Here is a 21941-nt window from a genome sequence, read left to right as displayed (position 1 = left end):
AAAACACAGCACAAGAATTCAGGTGGGGGAGACGTGGGGAACAATTGAGGTGATATAGAGAGCAACATTTGCATGAATGAGCCTAAAATATTGAGATGTGAATATAGCATGTAAAGTGGGGTGTGGGAAGTGCAGTGCACCAGACTCCATGATGGGGTTTTGTGAATGTCCCACGGCATCCCCTGGACCCGCAAAGCCCAGAGTAATGCAGTCATCTGCATCGGCCATTTACTACCACAGCATCAACATCCATGAATAAACAGGCCTGACATGTGTTTGAACACTGTGGTGATGGGCATAGTCCTAAACAGCAATCCAAACAATTCATATTGAAGATTGTGTGCAGAGGCCAGAATCATATGTACACAAACGACACCTCTTGATTGTCTTCCTCTGCAGTAGGGCCAAGTGCAGGCATGACCGAAAAAGTCTATTTTGCGGCCTGGGCAAAATGGGGTGGGGGCTTCTCTGAGCCCTTGGAAGAGGCAGCACCTCGGGCAGAAGGGGCGGGAGCTGCCAGCCCTCAGCACTGCTCATACTGCAGTGTGTGCCCCTCGCCTGCCACCCTGGCCCCCAGTGCTGCCCAGAGCGTGCCATACAGTGCTCCAGCAGCAGTTTAATGGACCCAGGGCTCACCTGCATCAGCAGTAGCAGCTGGGCACCCCAGGCCCTTTGTAGTGCCAGGCCAAACGGCAGTAGCCCTCTTTGTGCCTCTCCCATCCCCACCTCCCCTACTGGCAGGCCTGTTACTGGCTAAAGAGGAGACAGATCACACAGGGAAATGTAGTTTCTGATACTATGTGTTTCCCACCCCTATCATTTGGTGGTACCTCCCGCCTGCCCCATCCTGGCTTCAGAATGGTCTTGCAAGCAGCCCTCTGCCTCAGTTTTTACCTCGGACAAGCTTCTTCAGTAAGGCCCACAACACACGAGCCTCATGGACAGGTGTGCCAGGAGTCTATTTTCAGATAAACGCGTACCAGAAAGAAAAAAACAAGAGAAGGCAATGACCTGGCTGTCCTTAGTCTCCCTTGTCTGTTGTGCAGATTTCTGTGCCAGAGCCTCTTGCTCCCAGCAGCCTTTGTACTCCATGCTGGTTTCTGAGTGCATGAGCACTCACCCAGACACACTGCCCTCTCTGTAACTTCCTTCTGCCTTCTATAGTGGAATCAGCTGGTCCCTGCTCAGTTGTTCCTCTGGAGTAACCAGGGTTAACCAGCTGGTCCTCTGTCCCTTATGGAGCAAGCCACCCTGTTCTGTCACACCAGGGAAGAGCATCGTGGAAATGAAGTTAGATAAACAAAGAAACAATGGTAAAGCCAGAAATCAATACCTTCCCTCAGGATGTGCCAGCACAGCGCCCTTGACATGAACTGGGGCAACCTCTGAGATTCATCCATAACAGAACAATGAATATAAATTCAGCAGTGAAATAATCATCCTTCTGCAGGGAAAAGACATTATTGACCTAGTTTTTACTGAAAGAAATGTAACTGCCAGAGAGCGCGGCTCTCCCATATTGGCAAGGACTGTGGCTTCACCAGATGCCTAGAACTTCTGAAGCCCAAACCAAAATGATAAAATGACAGTATAAAAATAACCAGAGTCGTACATTAGGTCACCTCATTCACACATCTGTCTCCATAGTTGTTTGCAGCTGCCACTGGTGGGTTTTGGTGCTAGCAGTAAGGCTTTTTAAAACAAAATATTTGTTAGTATTTTACAGCAAGTGAACCACAGCAACACACTGAGTTGAGCATAAATACTAACGGAAATTAATAATAGCATGCTTCTGGCCTTAGGCGATATGCTGTGCAGTCAACTGATAGATGATGTGATCATGGGAGGTGAACTCTCATTCCTTTTGTAAATTCAGGCTGCTAAATAAATGTGTAATGTATAGGTCATCCCTAGCACCACAATCAGCTCCTTCAACAGTTGTTTTAGCCCCGCTGTTCTCTCTTTAATATTCATGTTTTGACTGGTCCATTAGACTGGCATTATGATATCCACTTCAAAAAGTGAGCTTTAAAAAGGCGAATTAACTGATTAGTTCTAGTTCCAGACTCCTAGTGCAACTAAAAACTGAGGTGGGCAGTTACTGCTGACATTGCTGTGTTTTGCTTTAACCCTGATTCTCTTTGGAGGTTTCACTCTGAACCTTTGGTGACAGCAGTTAATTTGAATTCACTGTCCAATTTGCAATCCTTCTCCTTAATTCTTGTTCAGCTGCCATCTTTGTCTCTCTATCCTTGAACTCTTTCCTGATTGTTTTTCCCTGTTACAGTCAGAATAATCAAATATCTCACCTCAATCCCCTTCCTAAACCTCTCCATTCCTATCTAAGCCTATTTCTTGTGATAGAGGTGGGTCCTTATGATGAGGCTAAGTTGCAAATAGAGAGTGAACTGAATTTCTAATTGGATTGTCAGCTCTCTGTTTGCTTACTCTTGGCAACCTACAATTTTCACTTTCACTGAGTAAAATACAGTTATGAACATATGAAAATGCATTTGCAAAAAAGTAATCTCAGCCTTTTTGCGGATACAGAGAATGCACTGGTTTTTGTTCACATGCTGGAGTTTGGTCTTATTTGTGCAGCTTTTAAGGACATACCAGATGTATTTTCAGTTGTTCTCTATGTTTCTCTTGTGCAGTATGTGAATCATTTTTCAAATAAAATTAGAATGTATTAACTCTTTTAGAATGTATTCACTCCTTTTATGCATGTATTTCCTCTGTGTCAGAAGCTTTGCTGTAGGGGGCATGTAGCCAGTAGCTAGGAATATGCACATGCTTTGGTGCTCAGGTTCAAAGCTAGGCTCAGAGTTCACTTTTATGTTTGGCATCAGACTGAGATGATGTCCTTTGTGGGCTTGGAGAGAAAGAAAACAGTTTTTTTCTCTTTGGTCAGAGGGATTGTAAACTGTTCTCAGCCAATATTTGATCTACGGGCTAGCTGCCTTCAGACAATCCTATCATGGTCTTTCTACTCCCTCCTCAGTGGTGCTAGGTCATTAACGTCAGAAAAAGGCATGTTTTGAGAAGGTAGTTTTTGCTTCTATGGTTAGGGAACCAAGGTAAAGAACCTGGTTTACATTCAGTTTAAACAAAACCAATGTTTAGTACAGTTTCCAAAGCCCATGTGGAAAAACTAAAACTGTTCAGGACAATACTGAAAACTTGGGTTGTACCATGAACCCTGTCTGCAATGACTGATCAAACATATCTGAAACAACAGGGAGTAAGCCGTGCTAGTCTATACACTATCAAAACAAAAAGCAGTCAAGTAGCACTTTAAAGACTAGCAAAATAGTTGATTAGGTAAGCTTTCGTGGGACAGACCCACTTCTTCAGACCATAGCCACACCGGAACAGACTCAATATTTAAGACACAGAGAACCAAAAACAGTAAGCAAGGAGCACAAATCAGAAAAAGACAATCAAGGTGAGCAAATCAGAGAGTGGAGGGGTGGGGGGGAAAGATCAATCAAATTCTTGATCTTTCCGCCCCACCCCTCCACTCTCTGATTTGCTCACCTTGATTATCTTTTTCTGATTTGTCCTCCTTGCTTACTGTTTTTGGTTCTCTGTGTCTTAAATATTGAGTCTGTTCCGGTCTGGCTATGGTCTGAAGAAGTGGGTCTGTCCCACGAAAGCTCACCTAATCAACTATTTTGCTAGTCTTTAAAGTGCTACTTGACTGCTTTTTGTTTTGATATCTGAAACAAGTTTAGCTACAAATGTGTATGAAGGGAGTTTAAATACCTGTGTGATACCTGCATAATATAGGTGGGGTTGGTAGAACCATGTATTATAGGGCTGCCTGTAATTCCTATTTTAATTCCCTATTTTCAGTTGTATATACTTTTGCCAAATGTTTGGACTAAAATGGTCCAAGTGTCAATGGAATGGATTCTACTCCTGCCTTTTCTGCAGATTTTCTGTGACAAGGCATTTAAACCAAAGCTGTTGCAGGTGGTAACTAACTGTGCTTTCCTCATTTTATACATTACCAATTTGAGACTCTGAGATCTGATTGACAGAAGTGCAGAGCACTCACAGCTGTTAGTGAGGTCAGTGGGACTTGTCATTTGAACACACAAAGTGCTAAATTCTCTTAAAAAATTAAGTTGAAGATATCTCAGATAAAGTACCCAACATCAGGTATGTTTGACCTTTAATTTCTCTGTGCTTCAGCTTCCCATTTGTAAAATGTGGATAATACCACCCATTCACTTCCCAGGGGTGTTGTGAAAATACATGTGTTTGTTATTTTGTAGCACACCATTATGACAGAAAAGCCCATGAGGAAATTAATAGTTCTGTTTTCAGTTTGAATAGCGTCCAATAAATCCTGCAATGAGGCCACATATTGAACAGTGACTCTGAAATAAAACATTGAACGGCTGCTCACTAAAGGCTACGTCTACACTAGCCCCAAACTTTGAAAAGGCCATGCAAATGGCCTTTTCAAAGTTTACTAATAAAGTGCTGAAATGCATATTCAGCACTTCATTAGCATGCGGGAGGCTGCGGCACTTCGAAATTGATGCACCTCGCCGCTGCGCGGCTCGTTCAGATGGGGCTGCTTTTCGAAAGGACCCCGCCTACTTCGAAGTATAGGGAATAAGGGGACTTCGAAGTAGGCGGGGTCCTTTTGAAAAGGAGCCCTGTCGGGACGAGTCTCGCGGCGGCGAGGTGCATCAATTTCGAAGTGCTGCGTCCGCCAGCATGCTAATGAAGCGCTGAATATGCATTTCAGCGCTTCATTAGTAAACTTCGAAATGGCCATTTGCGTGGCTATTTCGAAGTTTGGGGCTAGTGTAGACATGGCCTAAGTGAGTGCCATGCATTCTGTTCATTGTCCTGTGGCAAAGAATAATGTGTGTGCATGTAATTAAAGGGTGTGTCATACTGCATATGCATGAGGAAGACATTGGAAAGGCAACCTTTGACTTAACGAGGAATATTCTTTCAACGTGGTTTTTCTGTTTGTGTCTGTGTGTGGTTTTCTAGAGCAATGTGCTGCAGTGTCCTGGATGTGCTCACCTTTACACTGAAAACCATGTGCCCATCTGGAATCTTTCTGACTTAACAAGGCTCCATGTGGGCACTCTAATCCACTCACCTTATTTGCCACAGGGCCTGACCCTTAATGTCACAGATTTCACCATGTGTAGACTTAGGGCTGTTTGCCTCTTTTCTGGGTTAGCTGTGCATGCCCCCATGTGCTCCTGCTTGCATCACCATGCAACTGTCAGTACCTTCCTGCCTGTGCAGTACTGCTCAGCGGCCCCGACGGCACAATTTCAAAGAATGGACTCACCTCCAAAGGGTATGTGGTAGTCAGTCCCAAGAGGACTGACTGACCTGCTCACCAGGACAGGCAGTGTCATGCCCCTAGGAAGAGCTGAAGCTGTGTGGGGCAAATAGGTGGTAACAGAAATACAGTCATTCAAAGGTTTCCTTTTATGTCACACAGCAGGAAGTAGAGAGGGTTTCATCAGGATTTCAGAGAAAGGCAGGTATGTGTCCCTGGGTAGGTCTGAGTGCCTGCCCATTTAGCATGTAGGCCCATCCAAATCAGGGCTGGAGCCCCCTGAATCGACAGGGTGAGACTCACAACCTTAACTCAGTGTCCATCAACCTAGCTGCATCCTCTTCGTGACAGTGCTGCTGTGGGTGCTGTCCCTGTCTCTGGCCTGTGGAGGTGTGCCACATGGGAGTGGGTCTTGATGAGCCTATCCCACTACAGGAAAGCTTATTATTTCCACACACAATGGACATTTTCTGCCTCAATCTCTTTTCCTAATGAGGTTATATATGATGAGGAGATTTTTTTTTAATGGAAGTGGGGAGAAGAGTCAAAAATGGGTGCTGTTGTGTGAGGGGATGGATTTAGTGGATTTCTGGCAGCTATTCTTCTAATGTGAAGGGGGAAAAGTACTTCTGCTACTTGAAAACGGGACTTGGGTCCTATTTTGAGTTGGATCCTATTTTAAATTGGGTTTGATTCCAAAGTGGGTAGGAATTCAAGCCCATGTAGTTTGTAACAGTCATGACAATTGCTGTACAGCTCCATCCAGCTGGAGTCCCACTTCTTTAAAGGCACGCTCCTTGTAACATGCACATGCAGTTTCCCAAAGGTTTTTCAGTGAAGCTAAACATAACATTTCTCGAAAACTAATAGCCTGAGTCCACTTACCTGGGCCAGGTGGAGGCGTTTAAGTGCTGTGTAGACATAGTTTTAGAGGCTGTGGCGGACCTTCTTACATTGCACTAAAAGGCAATGTGCTTTGAAGCTGCTAAACTTTCAGTGCGTGGAGGTATGGTCCTTATGGCCACGTAGGCTATGTCTACACAGCAGGAGTTAAAGACCTGCTTGCGTCTATGCAACATAGCCATTGTCTAGAAACAGTATTTGAGATAAGGAGTGCACTATTTTGGCATCCCTGTGAACTTCATCACATGAGGAGTACAGGGGTGCCTCGAAATAGGGCTTTATTGTTTAGACAGTGCCACAAGCCAGAATACCCTATCTTGAAATCTACTCAAAATAAACTATGCAATTTGCATAGTGCAAATTGCATAGCTATTTTGAGCTTAGGAAGCCATGTGCACATAGCCTTAGTGTGCTGCACACTCACCCCATGGCTTGCCATTCACTAATTAGCCATGTAGGGAAACTCTTTGTATGTAAAACAAATTACAAAATCCTCCTTCCTTTTGGGACTTTAAGATTAGTTCTGCTGGTAAAATTGTGTTTAAATACTCACAGAAGAACTTATTAGGAGTACCTGGGTGCGCAGATTAGAAGGAAGAAAAGAGTTCAGGAATAAGAAACCAGAACTTCACATTGACATCTCTTTTTGTGGACAAAAATAGTGTATCTAAAACTGCCTCCTAACGAGATTAAGACAGATTGTGCAATGAAGTTTATGTTACAAGAAAGACTGACCCCAATTTTCACACCAAGAAATGGAAGAAAACAAATGCTAAGAGCAGTATTGAATGATTAAAAATGAACATACGTATAATAATGAATCCCATGCCAATCCCAGTCTGTGCATTACAGAGATAATATATACTTAGACCTTTAAGAAGCAGTAGCCAAATAACTATGAAAGGTGGCTCAAACTGTTATGAAGTCTTTGCTTGTAAAGTGCAGTGCTCCATATTATGGCAACATTTTCTCATTTAGAAATTTTCATTTGCACTTCTCTTAATCCTCTTATTTACAAACATGATTTTAAAATAGTCGTTAAAGTTCTGATGTGTCACTATTTAATATAGTCAGATTTTAAGCTCATTCATGTCAGGACTGAATTTTGAGAATTCATCTTGTAAGATAATAAAATCAAATATGTATAGAAAAGTAATTTACTAGGCCATTTCACAGACGAGCCTGTAATCAAATGTTTTATATTGACAGAATGGTTATACGCCACTGCACATCGCTGCTAAGAAAAACCAGATGGATATAGCAACTACATTGCTTGAATATGGTGCTGACGCTAATGCTGTTACCAGACAGGGTATTGCTCCTGTACATCTTGCTTCCCAGGAAGGCCATGTGGACATGGTGTCATTGCTGCTGACTAGAAATGCAAATGTGAATCTTAGCAACAAGGTGAGTTTACATTACTTTATTTTATTGGCACTCAGGAAGAAGTGTGGTAACCAATGAGAAAAGGGACTAGCAAATGAATTTTGTGCTATCTGATTCTATGAGGTGTGAGATTCACAAGCTTTGAAAATCTAAACCAATCTAAGTACCTTCTTTGACAATGTTACCAGCCCAGTGGATGGAGGGACTTTAGATGTGATACCTCTAGGTTTCAGAAAGGCTTTTGACACAGTCCCAAATGACATTCTCAAAAGCAGACTAGGGAAATAGACTCTAGGTGGAATAAAGTGGGTACAAAACTGATTGAAGGGCAACTCAAAGGGCGTATCTACATTAGCCCTCTCCTTTAAAGGGGGCATGTAAATGAGCCTGATCAGAGAATAGCAATGAGGTACTGCGCTGCATACACAGCACCTCATTAGCATAATTCCCACTGCACAAACTTTGAAGTTGCTAAATTCGAAGTGGCGACAAACAGTATATCTGTGGGCACTTTGAAGTACCCGTGCAACTTTGAAGTGCCTTACTCCCAAAACTCATCAAAACATTCACAATGTCGAAGTTTGTGCAATAGGAATTATGCTAATGAGGTGCAGCACGGCACCTCTTGCTATTTTCCAGTTGGGCTTGTTTCCATGTGCCCTTCAAAGGAGGGGGTAGTGTAGACAAGCCCAAAGAGTAGTTAATAATACTTTCCTGTCAAATTGAAGGGATACAGCTAATGGGGTTCAGCAGTGGCTCCCACATTTGCCATGGACCCAAGGGCAAGGTGTGGTGGGGAGACTGAGAGTGGAAGGGGCGGGGCTTAGGGCAGTCAGCCCTGGGTCCCGCCCCCAGCACACTCACGGAGTGATGGCACAGCACCCCGTGGCATTTATAAGAGTCCAGGAGCTCCAGCTGCCACCACCATTACTACAGCAGAAGCTCCAGGCCCCTTTGAAATGCTGGCCTAGGGGCAACTGCCCCATCAGCGGGCCTGGGGTTCAGCATGGTTCTGACCTAGGCGTTATATTTTCATTAGTGACTTAGATAACAAAGTGGAGAATTTGTGGATGACACCAAACTGGGAGGGGTTTTGAGAACAGAATGAAACAAATTCAAAAAGACCTTGATGTATTTTAGAACTGGGCTGTCATCAGTAAGATAAAATTCAATACAGATGTATAAAGTGCTATTCTTAGGAAGAAAAGGAAATCAAATGCACAGGTACAAAATGGGGTATAATTGGTAGGTGGCAGTACCTCTGGAAAGTATTTGGGGTCATAATAGGTCACCAATGAAATATGAATCAACAATGTGATGCAGATGTAAAAAAGGTTAATATAATTTTGTAGTGTATTAACAAGTGTGTCATAAATAAGATGTGGGAAGTAATTATCCCACTATACTCAGATCTGATGAGGCCTGAGCTGGTGTATTGTGATCAGTTCTAGGCACCACGCTTTAAGAATTGTTCAAAGTGGAGAAGCAAGAGGAGCAATAAAAATGACAAAAGGTTTAGCAAACCCAACCTGTCAGGAAAGATTTGAAAAACAGGGTATATTTAGTCTTGAGAATGGATGACTGAGGGAGGAATTGATAACTGTCTCCAGCTAGGTTAAGGGCTATTATAAAGAGAATAATAAATAACTGTTCTCCATGTGCCCTGAAGGCAGGACAAAAAGTAATTGACTTAATTTGCTGCAATGGAGACTTAGGTTAGAGATTAGAAAAACTTTGTAACTGTAAGCATGCTTTAGAAGTGGGATAGGTTAACATGGTAGGAATGTGGAATCCCCATCACTGGCGGTTTTGAAGAATAGGTTGGACAAGTACTGGACATGGGTGGTATAAGTTGACTGGTTCTTCCTCAGTGTCAGGGGCTGGACTAGATAACTCGAGGTCCCTTCCAGCCTTACATGTCTACGATTCTATGAAAAACACACTAATGTTTGGATTTCTCATAACTTCTTCTAACAAACATTAGAACATGGTAACTTCCATGTTAGATCAGACTAGTTGTTCATTTTTCTAGTATCTTCTTTTTGACATTCTCCAGTACCAGATGGTTCATATGAATATGTAAACCCTTTTCTTCTCCCCTCTTATGGACAAATTCTGTTGTAACATGCCTAGTGGAGAAGTTTCTTCTTAACTCCAGGCTGTCTGTGGGCTTGGCTTGCGCCATTTTATCAGCTGTATACATGTGCTTGCCCATTAAGGAGTGGGAGCACCTAACTTTGTAAGGAGAAGCTGAATTTTTTTATGGGATATCAGGTGTATGGTTGTCTGAGAACTTGTTCATTAACGTAAGTGATTCTGCTTCCTTGGAGCATCCCACTAGAGAACTGTGACTTTCTAAATGCTTTCTCTTGGGAATTGGAAAGGACTCAAACTGATTTCCTGATTTCCTAATCCGCCAGAGGGTTTTCAGGCTGTTAAATCTGCTCAGTGGTAATGTCTGCAGTAAATATGCATTTGCAATTCCACAGGTGCCCTCATCTCCTTCAGGATAATTATACAGTGCCATTTTTGTATGAATTTATCTGACAAGATAAGGAAGGGGAGCGCAAGAAATGTCTCACAAAAATCATTTTGTGTTCTTGTTAGGTGGCATGGCTGTGTCCTCTGAGTGTACTTCAGATGTAACTTGGAAGCCTCTGCTTCATTTCACGTAGTCTCACCTTAAAACTATTCATGGGGTTACTGGCTTTTATGGGCTACGTCTACACGTGCACGCTACATCGAAATAGCTTATTTCGATGTAGTGACATCGAAATAGTCTATTTCGATGAATAACGTCTACACATCCTCCAGGGCTGGCAACGTCAACGTTCAACTTCGATGTTGGGCAGCACCACATCGAAATAGGCGCTGCGAGGGAACGTCTACACGCCAAAGTAGCACACATCGAAATAAGGGTGCCAGGAACAGCTGCAGACAGGGTCACAGGGCGGACTCAACAGCAAGCTACTCCCTTAAAGGGCCCCTCCCAGACACGGTTGCACTAAACAACACAAGATCCACAGAGCCGGCAACTGGTTGCAGACCCTGTGCATGCAGCATGGATCCCCAGCTGCGGCAGCAGCAGCCAGAAGCCCTGGGCTAAGGGCTGCTGCACACGATGACCATAGAGCCCCGCAGGGGCTGGAGAGAGAGCGTCTCTCAGCCCCTCAGCTGATGGCCGCCATGGCGGACCCCGCTATTTCGATGGTGCGGGACGCAGATCGTCTACACGTGCCCTACTTCGACGTTCAACTTCGAAGTAGGGCGCCATTCCCATCCCCTCATGGGGATAGCGACTTCAACGTCTCGCCACCTAACGTCGATTTCAACTTCAAAATAGCGCCCAACACGTGTAGCCGTGACGGGCGCTATTTCGAAGTTGGCGCCGCTACTTCGAAGTAGCGTGCACGTGTAGACACGGCCATGGTGTGACACACTATCCAAAATAACACCTTGTACCCTGGTATTCACCACTTATGGTTATGATACATTTTGTACAAGGTATGTCTTGTGAGGTATTATTTAAAAATCATAGTTTCCTGGTAACGTGTACTGCCAGAGTATATGGTATTATGAGATTTCACTACATGCTTGTCACTGAATCATGTTACCAGTCTGAGGAATGTCCACAGACCTGCTCTATAGAAATAACAAGAAATGTAAAGCAAGAACTGACTCCTCAAGCTATAGAAGGTTAAAGCAAGAATTTGCAGTTCATATGAAGGACCAAGTACACAGCACATATACAATTGAGCTGCATGATACAGCTAGGACTTTTCCAGTAAGGGCAACATATAAAATGGGAGAACTAAGGCCCCCACCCTTCCCCCCAGCTATACTAAAGGCACCAAGATTATTTGGAAGATAAACATCCTTTACCTAAGGGGAAGGATCCTAAGTGAACAACTTTCCAGTTAGCACAGACTGCTGTGTGCTTTTGGAGAAGAGTAACCTTGTTGTTTCCAATTTGACTTAGCTTGGTGAAGTTTGGGAATTGTCTGCAATTTTATCATTTAGTTGCTTTTTGTAACCAATTCTGACCTTTTTTGTGTATACCACTTACAATTAGTGAAAATCAGTCTTTCCATAGCTAATAAACTTGTTTTGATGTTTTATCTAAGCCACTGTGGTTTTTGGCTGAAGGACTTAGGGAAACTACTCAGGCTGATAAATATTCATTTTCTGTGCTAAAATAACAGATATTGTGAGCTTGTATTGCTTAATAAGTTAGTGCAGAATGGTACATGTCTGGGTTTCTCTTTATATGTAATTCAAGAGTGGATGGGCATAATTTAATATTCTGGTATTTTTCTGGGGGTATCTTACAGGGCGGGTGGGTGTTGGGGGTAGCTGGGCATAGTGGTAACTCACACTGCAAAACGGGGAATACTGCATACTAAACTGGAGAATCCAGATTGTATTGTGGGGCATGTCACATTGATGCAATGCGTAGTGTGAAATGCACAGGCTGAGTGAAATTTGCACTTCATACCCTGGGGGTATGATTTTAAGTGAGAGTTTTACATGTGGTGGGTGAATACAGCCTAGAAAAGATCACACCTGTGTATTTCGGGAAAGGGAAATAAGAGCAGAAAAGGCATAAAGATGAGAGAGTGCAAAGTATTTACAAAATCACTGAATGCAAGTAGCAGATAAAGGCAGAGAACATCAGAGAATCTTGGAGCTAAAGCAACTGGAGGTGGAAACCCGTCATGAGTCCTGAAAGAAACGGAAATAATGGCTGTCATAGAATGGTGCATCAATGTGCTTTGGAACTGAAGCAAAAAGAATCCATTTTACACGTTCATTTTTATACATAAGAGAACACAGTAAATAGCACAGTTTAAATCTGAGTGAGTGAGTGTTGATGGTAGAAAATTGGCAGGAATGTAAATAATTGTTTAATGCTTCTTGTAATCTTATTGATATCAGGAAAGTGAAATAGGTAGGGGAAAATAACCTTGAGCTTTTGTGCTAAAATCCTGTAGGATAATATCTGCCCCATATTTAATATCGCATGAAGTAATGTTCCTTGTATAACTTCTGATTATTGTATATGAAATGTTACCTTGTGTATTTGATACTTTTGAATTGTAAAGTCTGATAATTCAGCAAATGTAAACAGTAAACAAATAGACAAATTCTGGCCTCCTTTGCAAAATGCAACTTCATTAGGGTCAGTATGATTGTATAAATATACTGAGAGAAGAATTTTGCTCATAATGGTAATGGCTTCTCTGCAAAATTATCATTTGTTGCCCTTAATTTACAGAGTGGACTGACACCACTGCACCTGGCTGCTCAGGAGGACAAAGTCAATGTGGCGGAGGTTCTTGTTAATCAAGGAGCTGTTGTAGATGCACAGACAAAGGTAAGATTCATAGATACTAATGTGTACATATACCCAAATTAAAAATAGAGAAAATAAATTATATCCACCTAAGGGAAGTGCATGACCTTTGAGAGTGTGATTCACCATTTCATTACTCTGTGTTTATATTAGCGTAAACACAATGAACTTACATTAGCATGAAACTGAAGTAACATTGGTGAATCAGCCCCTTTGAATAACCTGCTCTAAAGTATACTTCTGAAAACTTAAGATCATATATTCAGCATTTTCCAAACTTATTTTGCATGGAAAGGACAGTCTGATGGCAGTATGATTATTTTTGCAATCTCATCTGATGTTTGGATTGGTTTTGATTTAATTTCATTATATTGCTGTGTTCGGACTGAAAAAGTTGGTATCCAATAGGATTGAACTGTAGTCTACATTTAAGCAAACTTACATAAATAATGGAGCTTCCATTACCTTGTTTTTCCCCATATAGTACAGTCCCTTAGCACCCAGTCTTGGTGCATCTTTGGTGCCGACTACCTGTACTCACTCCTGCTCTCTTGAACTGACATTTGAAAAAACAACAACAAAATGGCATCACTCTAAAAGCACTCCTTCAGGAGAGCTGGGTTTCAAGCAACACAAAGAAAGTAAAGCAAATTAGGCACCCCAGTTGTTAGAAATGTTGTATCCCTTATTTTGAGTTCTTGTAAGAATAATAGTCACCAATGAAACTGAAGTTTTCCACTTATCCAGAGCTAAATACTGAATAATATAACCTTCCATACACTTAATCTTTCTTAGCAAATCCTTCCTTTTGTCAAGTTAAAGTGGGGTGAGCTATTTAATGACAACGGCAGCTCTCTTTTAGGAAATGGAGTTTTTGTATCAAACTAATTTTGTCCAGCATCCAAAATTCACAGATGAGCTGGATTCTCATAAAGGAGACATAAGCATACTCAGCACTGAGTTATTCAATTATACTATCAAAAATTTGATTGGCAGCTATATGCATGATGGCAGAAAGTGCTGTAATAATTTATCTTTGTGTATACCTCTTTTTGACTATTACCTAATATAAAATATACACACACTAAAGACAAAAAATGTCAAATTTGGTTGCCTAAAGTTTAAACACCTAAATCCATATTTGGCTTTTTACATAAATGTAATATAATCTCCAGAAGTGCTGAGTACTTACAACTCTCTTATTTTGGTTTTATTTCGGCTCCAGCTTGTGGGGAAAATAGAGCGATTTTAGGCAATTTAACTAAAGAGGCTAAACAGAATAGACAGGAATTAGCTATTATGTTTCTAGATTTGTCCAAAGCATGTGATTCAATAGGGAATGGATATTTTATGGTGGGCCTTAAGATATTTGGAATTAATGAGTGATTTATAGATATTCTTAGGGATCTCTACAGTAATGGTATCATTAGGGTGTGGGTGGGTGACAAGTGCACTGAGTCTGTTAATGTAAGGAGTGAGGTCAAGTGAAGAGACCCCTTATCTCCAATACTATTTAATATAGCCGTTGAACCTTTTCTAGTTAAGTTGGAAACTGAGAGGCTGGGATTCAGTGTTATAGGGAAAAGTATTATGGCCTTGTCTTTTGCAGATGGTGTGTCTGTTTTAAGTGGGAAATATCAACGGATGGTTAAGAACCTTGAGAGTTTAGATTGTTTCTGTAGGAATACTAATTTGAAGGTAAAGTTAGGAAAACAAAGGGGTTTCACGTGATGGCTGAAAATAAGATTTACGTAGTTAATCCTAAAGATAATTGGAAATTGAGTAAAAAGAAATTAGGCCATGTGCAACCAGGACAGTTTGTGCGCCAAGATACACCACTGGATTGGGGTGCTTGGTCTGTCGCTTAAAGGGAAATTGACTGAATGATATAATAAATTATGTGAAGCATCTTTGAAATCTGCCCAAAACCCGATGATTTTAGGGATGCAAATTTTACCCAGGCTGTTTTATAATTTGCTTTTAACTGAGCCTCCTTTTTATGTTTTAGGTTATTTGGCAAGTTAAGGAAAGTTTACATCTCCCTCAGTGCACAACTGATAGGCTATTTTATGCTAGAGGAAGAGATGGGGGATTTTCATTGACTAAATTTGGTATTCAAATCCCAAACATGCTAATTTGGAAGCAGAGAAGGCATATTATTTCGCAACATGGTTGAACAGATTTACCATATGTATGTGTGCTGGGGAAAATGGAGGTGATAAGGTTATAATATATAGTGTACTTATTTAGTTATCAGGGGAACTCTGTTATGTGGATAAGTAGGGATAATTTCACCTGACCTCAGCCCAGATCCAGGCCTTGGGCTATAACTACACTCCAAACTTGAAAAAGGAGAGGGAGACACAAGGGAGAGTGAGAAATGAAATGCAGGCTGTGAGAAGAGGGTGTGGGAAGATTAGGGAAACAATCCTGCATATATCCAGGCAATGTTGACCGATGACTTCATTTGAGGATGCTGGTGAATAAACATAGCTGTTTTGGCACAACAACGCAATGTTAGTGGACACTGGCTATTTCTGTTTTTTTAAGCCTGACTGGCTTCATCTACAGTAGAAAGATTTTCCAAAAAAGCCAGGGTTCTTCCGAAAAATCCAGTGGAGCATTTACACGCAAGATGCATTCTTTTGATATTAAATCAAAAGAACATGGCACTTTTTCTGGAGGCCCTCTTCCACTCCTGGATGAGGAAGAGCATCTTTTTTCCAGAATAATCTTTGGGGGGGGAACCTTGTGCAGATGCCCCAGGGGCCCTTTTTTGAAAGAGCAATCCTCATGGCGCTGGCCAGCTGGAGCTGGAAGAGGCCCTGGCCTGCACAATTGGAGCTTGATGCTCTCTGTGTCTGGCAGCTTTTAAAGGCACAGGGAGCCCTGGAAACCCTGGGTCAGGAAGCTGAAAGCATGGCTGCAGCAAGGAGATAAGCTGCTGAGACCCACATCCTCGCACCCATTCATCACAGCTATGTTGAGCCAATGGCTGACAGCCAGCAGCCCCGTAACTGCCAGTGGCCCCCCAGGGACTCAGCCGAGGAGTCCCATGGGTCCCCTGAACCACCAAATGCAGGGCCCCATCCTGAAGTGAGCCCAGGCTGAGGGACCTCTTGGGCCTGTGGCAGGACAAAGCAGTGCTCCAGGAGACCACGGGCAAGAGGTGGAATGCCCCCGCTTATGCCTGGCTTGTCACCAGCTTGGCAGCCCATGGACATCCCACGCAGACCCTGGAGCAGGTCTGCTCCAAGGTGAAAGGGCTCCAGCAGGGATACACCAGGGCCAGGAATGTGGCCAGGAGGACAGGGGCAGGAGCCTTCACCTGCCCCTTCTACAAGGAACTCCACAGCCCCCCTGGGGGCAATGACAGCTTCCCCACACACACCCTCCTCGGCACAGTGGCAGAGGCACCCATGCGGTGTTGGAGCTGGACCCCACGGCGGAAGAGCAGCAGCTGGGTCTGCGAGCTCCTGGTGGGTTATGTAAGTCCCCGCCTCCATCCTCTGCAGAAGCTGGAATTCCAGAAGATCCATGCATTGTGGGCCCAGCCCAGCTAGCCCTTGCAGATGTCCATGAAGTGTCCTTATGTTCCACGAGGACCTGTAGCATGACCGAGTTAATATAGCATGCCGTATTGTGGTATGGAGCATCGCTGGTAATGTGGGTGCCTTCGATGGTGCTGAAGCAGTGGGAGAAGGTGAAGTCAGAGAATCTGGCGATGGCTGCGTGCAGGTCCCTGACATGGATGATCCTCCAGAACCAGATGACATTGATGCAGTCACGACCGGCACAGGACAGGGAGCAGGTACACTCATGATTGCAAGGAATGAGTGCTCCTGGCCTCAGCGGGCTCCCCTGCCCCTTTCCAAATAAGGGGATTTCGAAGTTGGTGGGGTCCTTTCGAAAAGGACCCCCGTCTGGACGAGCCGTGGCATTCTAATGAGGCGCTGAATATGTATTTCAGCGCTTCATTAGTAAACTTCGAAATGTCCATTTGCATGGCCATTTCAAAGTTTTGGGATAGTGTAGACATGGCCATAAAGATGTAATTGTGTGCTTATCGGATTTGTGGTGTTTGGATTTAGAGCAGTTTTCAGCCTAATCAGGCATCAGTGGTCAGTTGTTCTGTTCATTCCTTAGCTTTATTTCCACTTTCATTTTAGACAGCAGCAGCAAGAGAAAAAAAGCAGAGCAGCTTGAGAGTCAGCATGAAAAGAGAGTTTCAATAATTCAAGCTGTTAGGATTCATGTTTACTACCAGGGCAAATGCAGACTACTGAAAAAATACTCAGTACATGGTGCTCCCTTCTCCATGCTTGATAGGCAAAGCAGCATTAATGGCTTCACTGAAAGCTGTATTCCGCCATCATTTCTGGGATGCAAGGTAGCTGTACTTTGAGGCCTCCAAGAGGTAAATAATGGAAAGTAAGTAAGTGGGTGGAGGTCTTTCAAAGTCCAAAAACTTCCCTCTTCCACTTCCTCTTCCCCACATGCTTCAGGAGGGACAGAAGGGAAACCTTTCAGAGTTAGCACTGTACCTGGTCTCTGATTCAAACTGCTAGCTCATCTGCAGTAAGAAAAGAGTCAGAGAGAAAATAATAGTGTAGGTAATGGTTCGATTAGCAACTTACAGAGGAGCAAGAATGCTGCCACTAAATCTTGGCATTTACTTTTGGCAGTGGGTAATTTTAAAGTGCAGGTTGAGCCTCTCTAATCCAGAACTCTCTCGTCCAGAAACAGCCATGATTTTAGTTAGCTAGATGACCACTTAACATGGGTGTGGCCAAGTTTCCCATGGTCCCATAAAGTTGGTTTCCAGCCACCAGTCCTGTTCAGGTCCTGACGGTGCCGGATTAGAGAGGTTCAACCTGTAGTACTTAAAGTAGTCTACTTAGTAGTTAGACTCAGTAGTTTCTTGAAATGTTGCCTGATTTCTGATTTGCTAAAAAAAGGCCAGCCAATACATACACTATATTTTATAGTAAATGGCACATCTCACATGCCCTCAGGATGTTTTAAGATATTAGCCAACTTTTGTTTAAAATGGACATGTTGGAGTCTACTTTAAATTGATATGAACAAATACTGAATCCAAATAGGCAACCACTGAGACAGCCTTACAATGTACAGCATACAGAACCATTCACATCTGTACTTTACTTGATCTTCAGAGTCACAGCTCAGTGGTCTCAGCGTAAGTTAGAGAGTGGGAGCTACTGAATTCCAATTCTGACTTTGGCATTCCTTTACCAGTGCATCTGGGCAAGTCGCTGAACCTCTGCCTCGGTTTCCTTCTTTGTAAAATAGGATAATTCCCACGTATCCAACAGCCTTCTGGGTTAGTCTTCTTAACATACGTAGAAGTGTTTTTAGTTGCTCCTTTTCTGAATTGTCTGTTGCTACAGCCCCAGGCTGACGATAATTAAGTAAGCATATTTATTACGAAAAAAGAGATAATGCTGTCTTGATGCAGGCAGATAAGACAGGAGGAGATAATTGCATTAGGAGGGATAATTTTATCATTTCTATCACTTAGTAAGAAACCCATGCTCTTTCTGATCAAGTAACAATGTTCTTGTAGTAAAAGAAAAAAATGAGGAACTGGAGGGAAGTGAGGTTATGCTTTGGTTGTCTCTGATTTGTTGCGTTTTATAGGATCACTTTTATTATCTAACATTTTCATTATTTATTAAATTATCTGTTACTCTTCTTTACATGTTTCAACATGTCATTTACATTATTTATAATTGGAATGGTTTTTAAGGTGAGCAGCAAACAGAACACTGTGGTTCACTGTTGCTGCATTTAAGTCAGGTTTTTAAGTAGGATCCTGTTTCTGATCAATGTAATTAGCGAGGCAGGCTTATATTTTAGTTCTTAATTAGAACTCATGCCAAAAAATACACATGCTTAGCTATTGTGAATTTTATCAGATGTTTTGGACATAAGTCAGATTTCCCTTATTTGTTTAAGCCTCTCGTGCCCTGACAGCTCTTGGATTTTGCTGCAGTTCTGGTGGGCATTTCTGTACTGTATATTAATAAAAGTCAGGTAGGAAAACAAAACGGAGAAAAATCAATGCACTCATCTCTTCAAATGATTGTAATGGTGTTCTGCTAACAAAACACCACCTTCCCCTATTCTCTGAAATGTAAAGCCCAGAACGCTTTGGGCACATCTACATAGCAACAAAACACATGTGACGCCAGTGTATGTCAGCTGTCCCAGATTCTGGCTATGAGGCTTATAAAACTGCACTGTCGCCATTTCGGATCAGGCTGGAGCCCAGGCTCTGAGACACTCTCCCCTTCAGTTTTATAGTCCTACAGATCAAGCTCAGCAAGCCCACGTCTATTGACATGAGAGAACCATGGGTGTTTTATTGCAATGTAGATACACCTTTAAATATTAGTCTTCATGCCTGAGAACTTCAAATTCACCAGCAGGCATTCTGCCTTCCATAGGAGTGCTTTGTGCTGCTGGTGTCCCCGCAGACCCCAAGGCTTCCAGGGTGCAATTTAGTTCTTCTGGCCCAGATGGAGTTGCCTGTGCATTGTATTGTTGTTTCTGGTACAGTAGTGCTTAGATGACCCAGTCAGGAATCAATACTCCACTGTGCCAGATGACTACACACACACAATAAAGATCTTGCAGCCTAAGTATATGAGACTCTGTGAAACTGGCAGTAAATATGTCCACATCACAAGAAACACAAGGCAACTTCCAGCTTTCTCTTATAGGTTCATTTGTGCAGGGAAGGGAAAAGGTATGTTCTGTGGGGATGAGGGGATTAAAAGAAGAGGACTGGTCACAAATTTGTCAGAGATCTTTATCCACATGTGCCAAAACAAATGAACAAAATCTACCTCAGGCTTTGCTTTTTTATATTTAGTTTTCTGTCAGTAAATGTGTAGAGTTGTTCACATATGGTAATTGCTTATGTTCATATATTTTTCCTTTTTAAAAAATATTCCAGATGGGATACACTCCACTACACGTTGGCTGCCACTATGGAAACATAAAAATTGTTAATTTCCTTCTGCAACAGTTTGCTAAAGTTAATGCCAAAACAAAGGTGAGGTTTTCTTTTCCCTTCACCTGGTTCATTTTATTTAAAAAATATCACACCTCTCTCCTGAACCCTTCAAACGCTTCTGTTTTTCCATCCTTGGCAGAATGGATACACTCCTCTACATCAGGCAGCTCAGCAGGGACACACCCATATAATTAATGTCTTGCTTCAGAATGGTGCATCACCCAATGAACTCACTGTGGTAAGGGATAATAGAAAGAAAATTGTGGGTGGCTTCTTTTCTAGCACATCAATGCTTTCCTTATAGTAAAAAGTACTGTGCCAATATATTGCAACAATGAAAATGTAGAGGAACAGCTGGGGGGCAGGGAATTATGAGTAAAACAGTTAAGCCAGCTTGTTTTCTCAGCCTTAGTTTTCTGATTTTCCTATAAGAACAAATACTTGCAAAGGCATTCCTATGAGAATATAGTAAAGCTTGGGAGAATTCGTCTTTTTATAATTATGATGGATAATATCAATTTTTATTTTTGAGCATTTTTCCCTATTTTAATCAATTTAAATTTTCACCATTAAAAGAAATTGCCAGACTGGTAGCCCTGAAAATTATTTAATGACAGCAAAGTTTTATAACCATTAAAACACAAATTGTCAACATCATATATCAAAATATACAAAATAAATATCCCTAAACTGAACTCAAGTTCTCCGGAAGAATTTTTCTTACTTTGGTTCTTTTTAAATTCTATTATTATTGATGGTTTTTTTCACCTCTTTGTGTCGGTCTGATGAACTCGACATTTTTCCAACATTTACAAATAAAAATTGAATCCTTCCAAGCATAAATATAGTTCTCTTCTGGCAATTCATGTAAATAGTTAAATGCCAAATGTCACATGTCCTGCTGCCTGAACTTTTTATTGTGTTGACTTTTAAATATTTTCTTTGAATTCTGAAGTACATTTTTATTGAATGTATTTCTTATTCTTGTAATTAATGGTTATCCATTTTTATACATATTTCAATTCTTAGAATGGGAACACTGCCCTTTCCATTGCTAAACGACTTGGCTACATTTCAGTTGTTGACACACTGAAGATAGTGACAGAAGAGACTATGACAACGATTGTAAGTACAGTATATTTCAATAATGAGTATCAGACTTTCTTAATCTACAAAGTTCCCTAGTACCTGCTTACATTGCAAGATGATTGCTAAAGGTGATTGTATATGCTTCTATGATTCTGTGCTGTTACTATAACATCCGTATGCTGTCAAATATAAAAAGTATAGAATATGATATTTACAGCACATTTATGGAAAAAAGTGTTGAAATTGAAGTAATAAATATCAATGAACAAAATTAATTGAGTGACAGCACAAATCAAACTGAAATTGCACAGTTTAAATGATAATTGTCCTAATTGACTACATCTGTCTTGGTGCAGTCTTTGGTTATCTAATCACAAGACTGGGATTTTGAGGAGGTGACTTTCCTCAGATGGCTTTATAAATGAACAGACACTAACATAGATCCATTCTCTTTTAAAGAGATTCTCAGTTCTTCATGCCTAAAACGATCCCCTCAGTTCTCTCTCCCACCAGTGCCTTCAAGTAGTAGCACAGAAAAAATGCTTTTATGGGCACTTGCAAATACAGGTCGAACCTCTCTAATCCGGAACTCTCTTGTCTGGAAACATCCATAATCCAGCATGATTTTAGTTAGCTTTGTATGGTTTCTATGATTTGAGCAGCCAGAGTTATTTCTAATGGGTTCACCTTACTTAAATTGCCAAATTTAAATATCTTCCTCCTTTTGAGGTTGATGTGTGTATTTTTAAAATGTTCATTAGATATCAGTAAATTCCAACATCCCTTAATTTACAGCATGAATTTAGTAACTATTTGTAGTTAGTGCTAAATTTTGAAAGTTGTAA

General features: G+C 41.7%; 1 protein-coding gene across 5 annotated transcripts in view; it reads left to right on the top strand.

Annotated features, from left to right (window-relative positions):
* Window positions 1-21941, top strand: part of ANK3 (ankyrin 3) — a 508469-nt gene that overhangs the window by 371300 nt on the left and 115228 nt on the right. For all 5 annotated transcript variants that reach the window (XM_075000148.1, XM_075000144.1, XM_075000145.1 and 2 more), the window contains 5 exons: window positions 7436-7633; window positions 12888-12986; window positions 19948-20046; window positions 20147-20245; window positions 21037-21132. In XM_075000148.1, the coding sequence (XP_074856249.1) occupies window positions 7436-7633; window positions 12888-12986; window positions 19948-20046; window positions 20147-20245; window positions 21037-21132 (591 nt within the window). The remainder of the gene's footprint in view (window positions 1-7435; window positions 7634-12887; window positions 12987-19947; window positions 20047-20146; window positions 20246-21036; window positions 21133-21941) is intronic.

Source organism: Carettochelys insculpta, chromosome 7 (genome assembly GCF_033958435.1).
Source record: "Carettochelys insculpta isolate YL-2023 chromosome 7, ASM3395843v1, whole genome shotgun sequence".
Lineage (NCBI taxonomy): Eukaryota > Metazoa > Chordata > Testudines > Carettochelyidae > Carettochelys > Carettochelys insculpta.
Note: the sequence above shows the minus strand (reverse complement) of the source record. Positions and strands in the feature narration are given on the sequence as shown.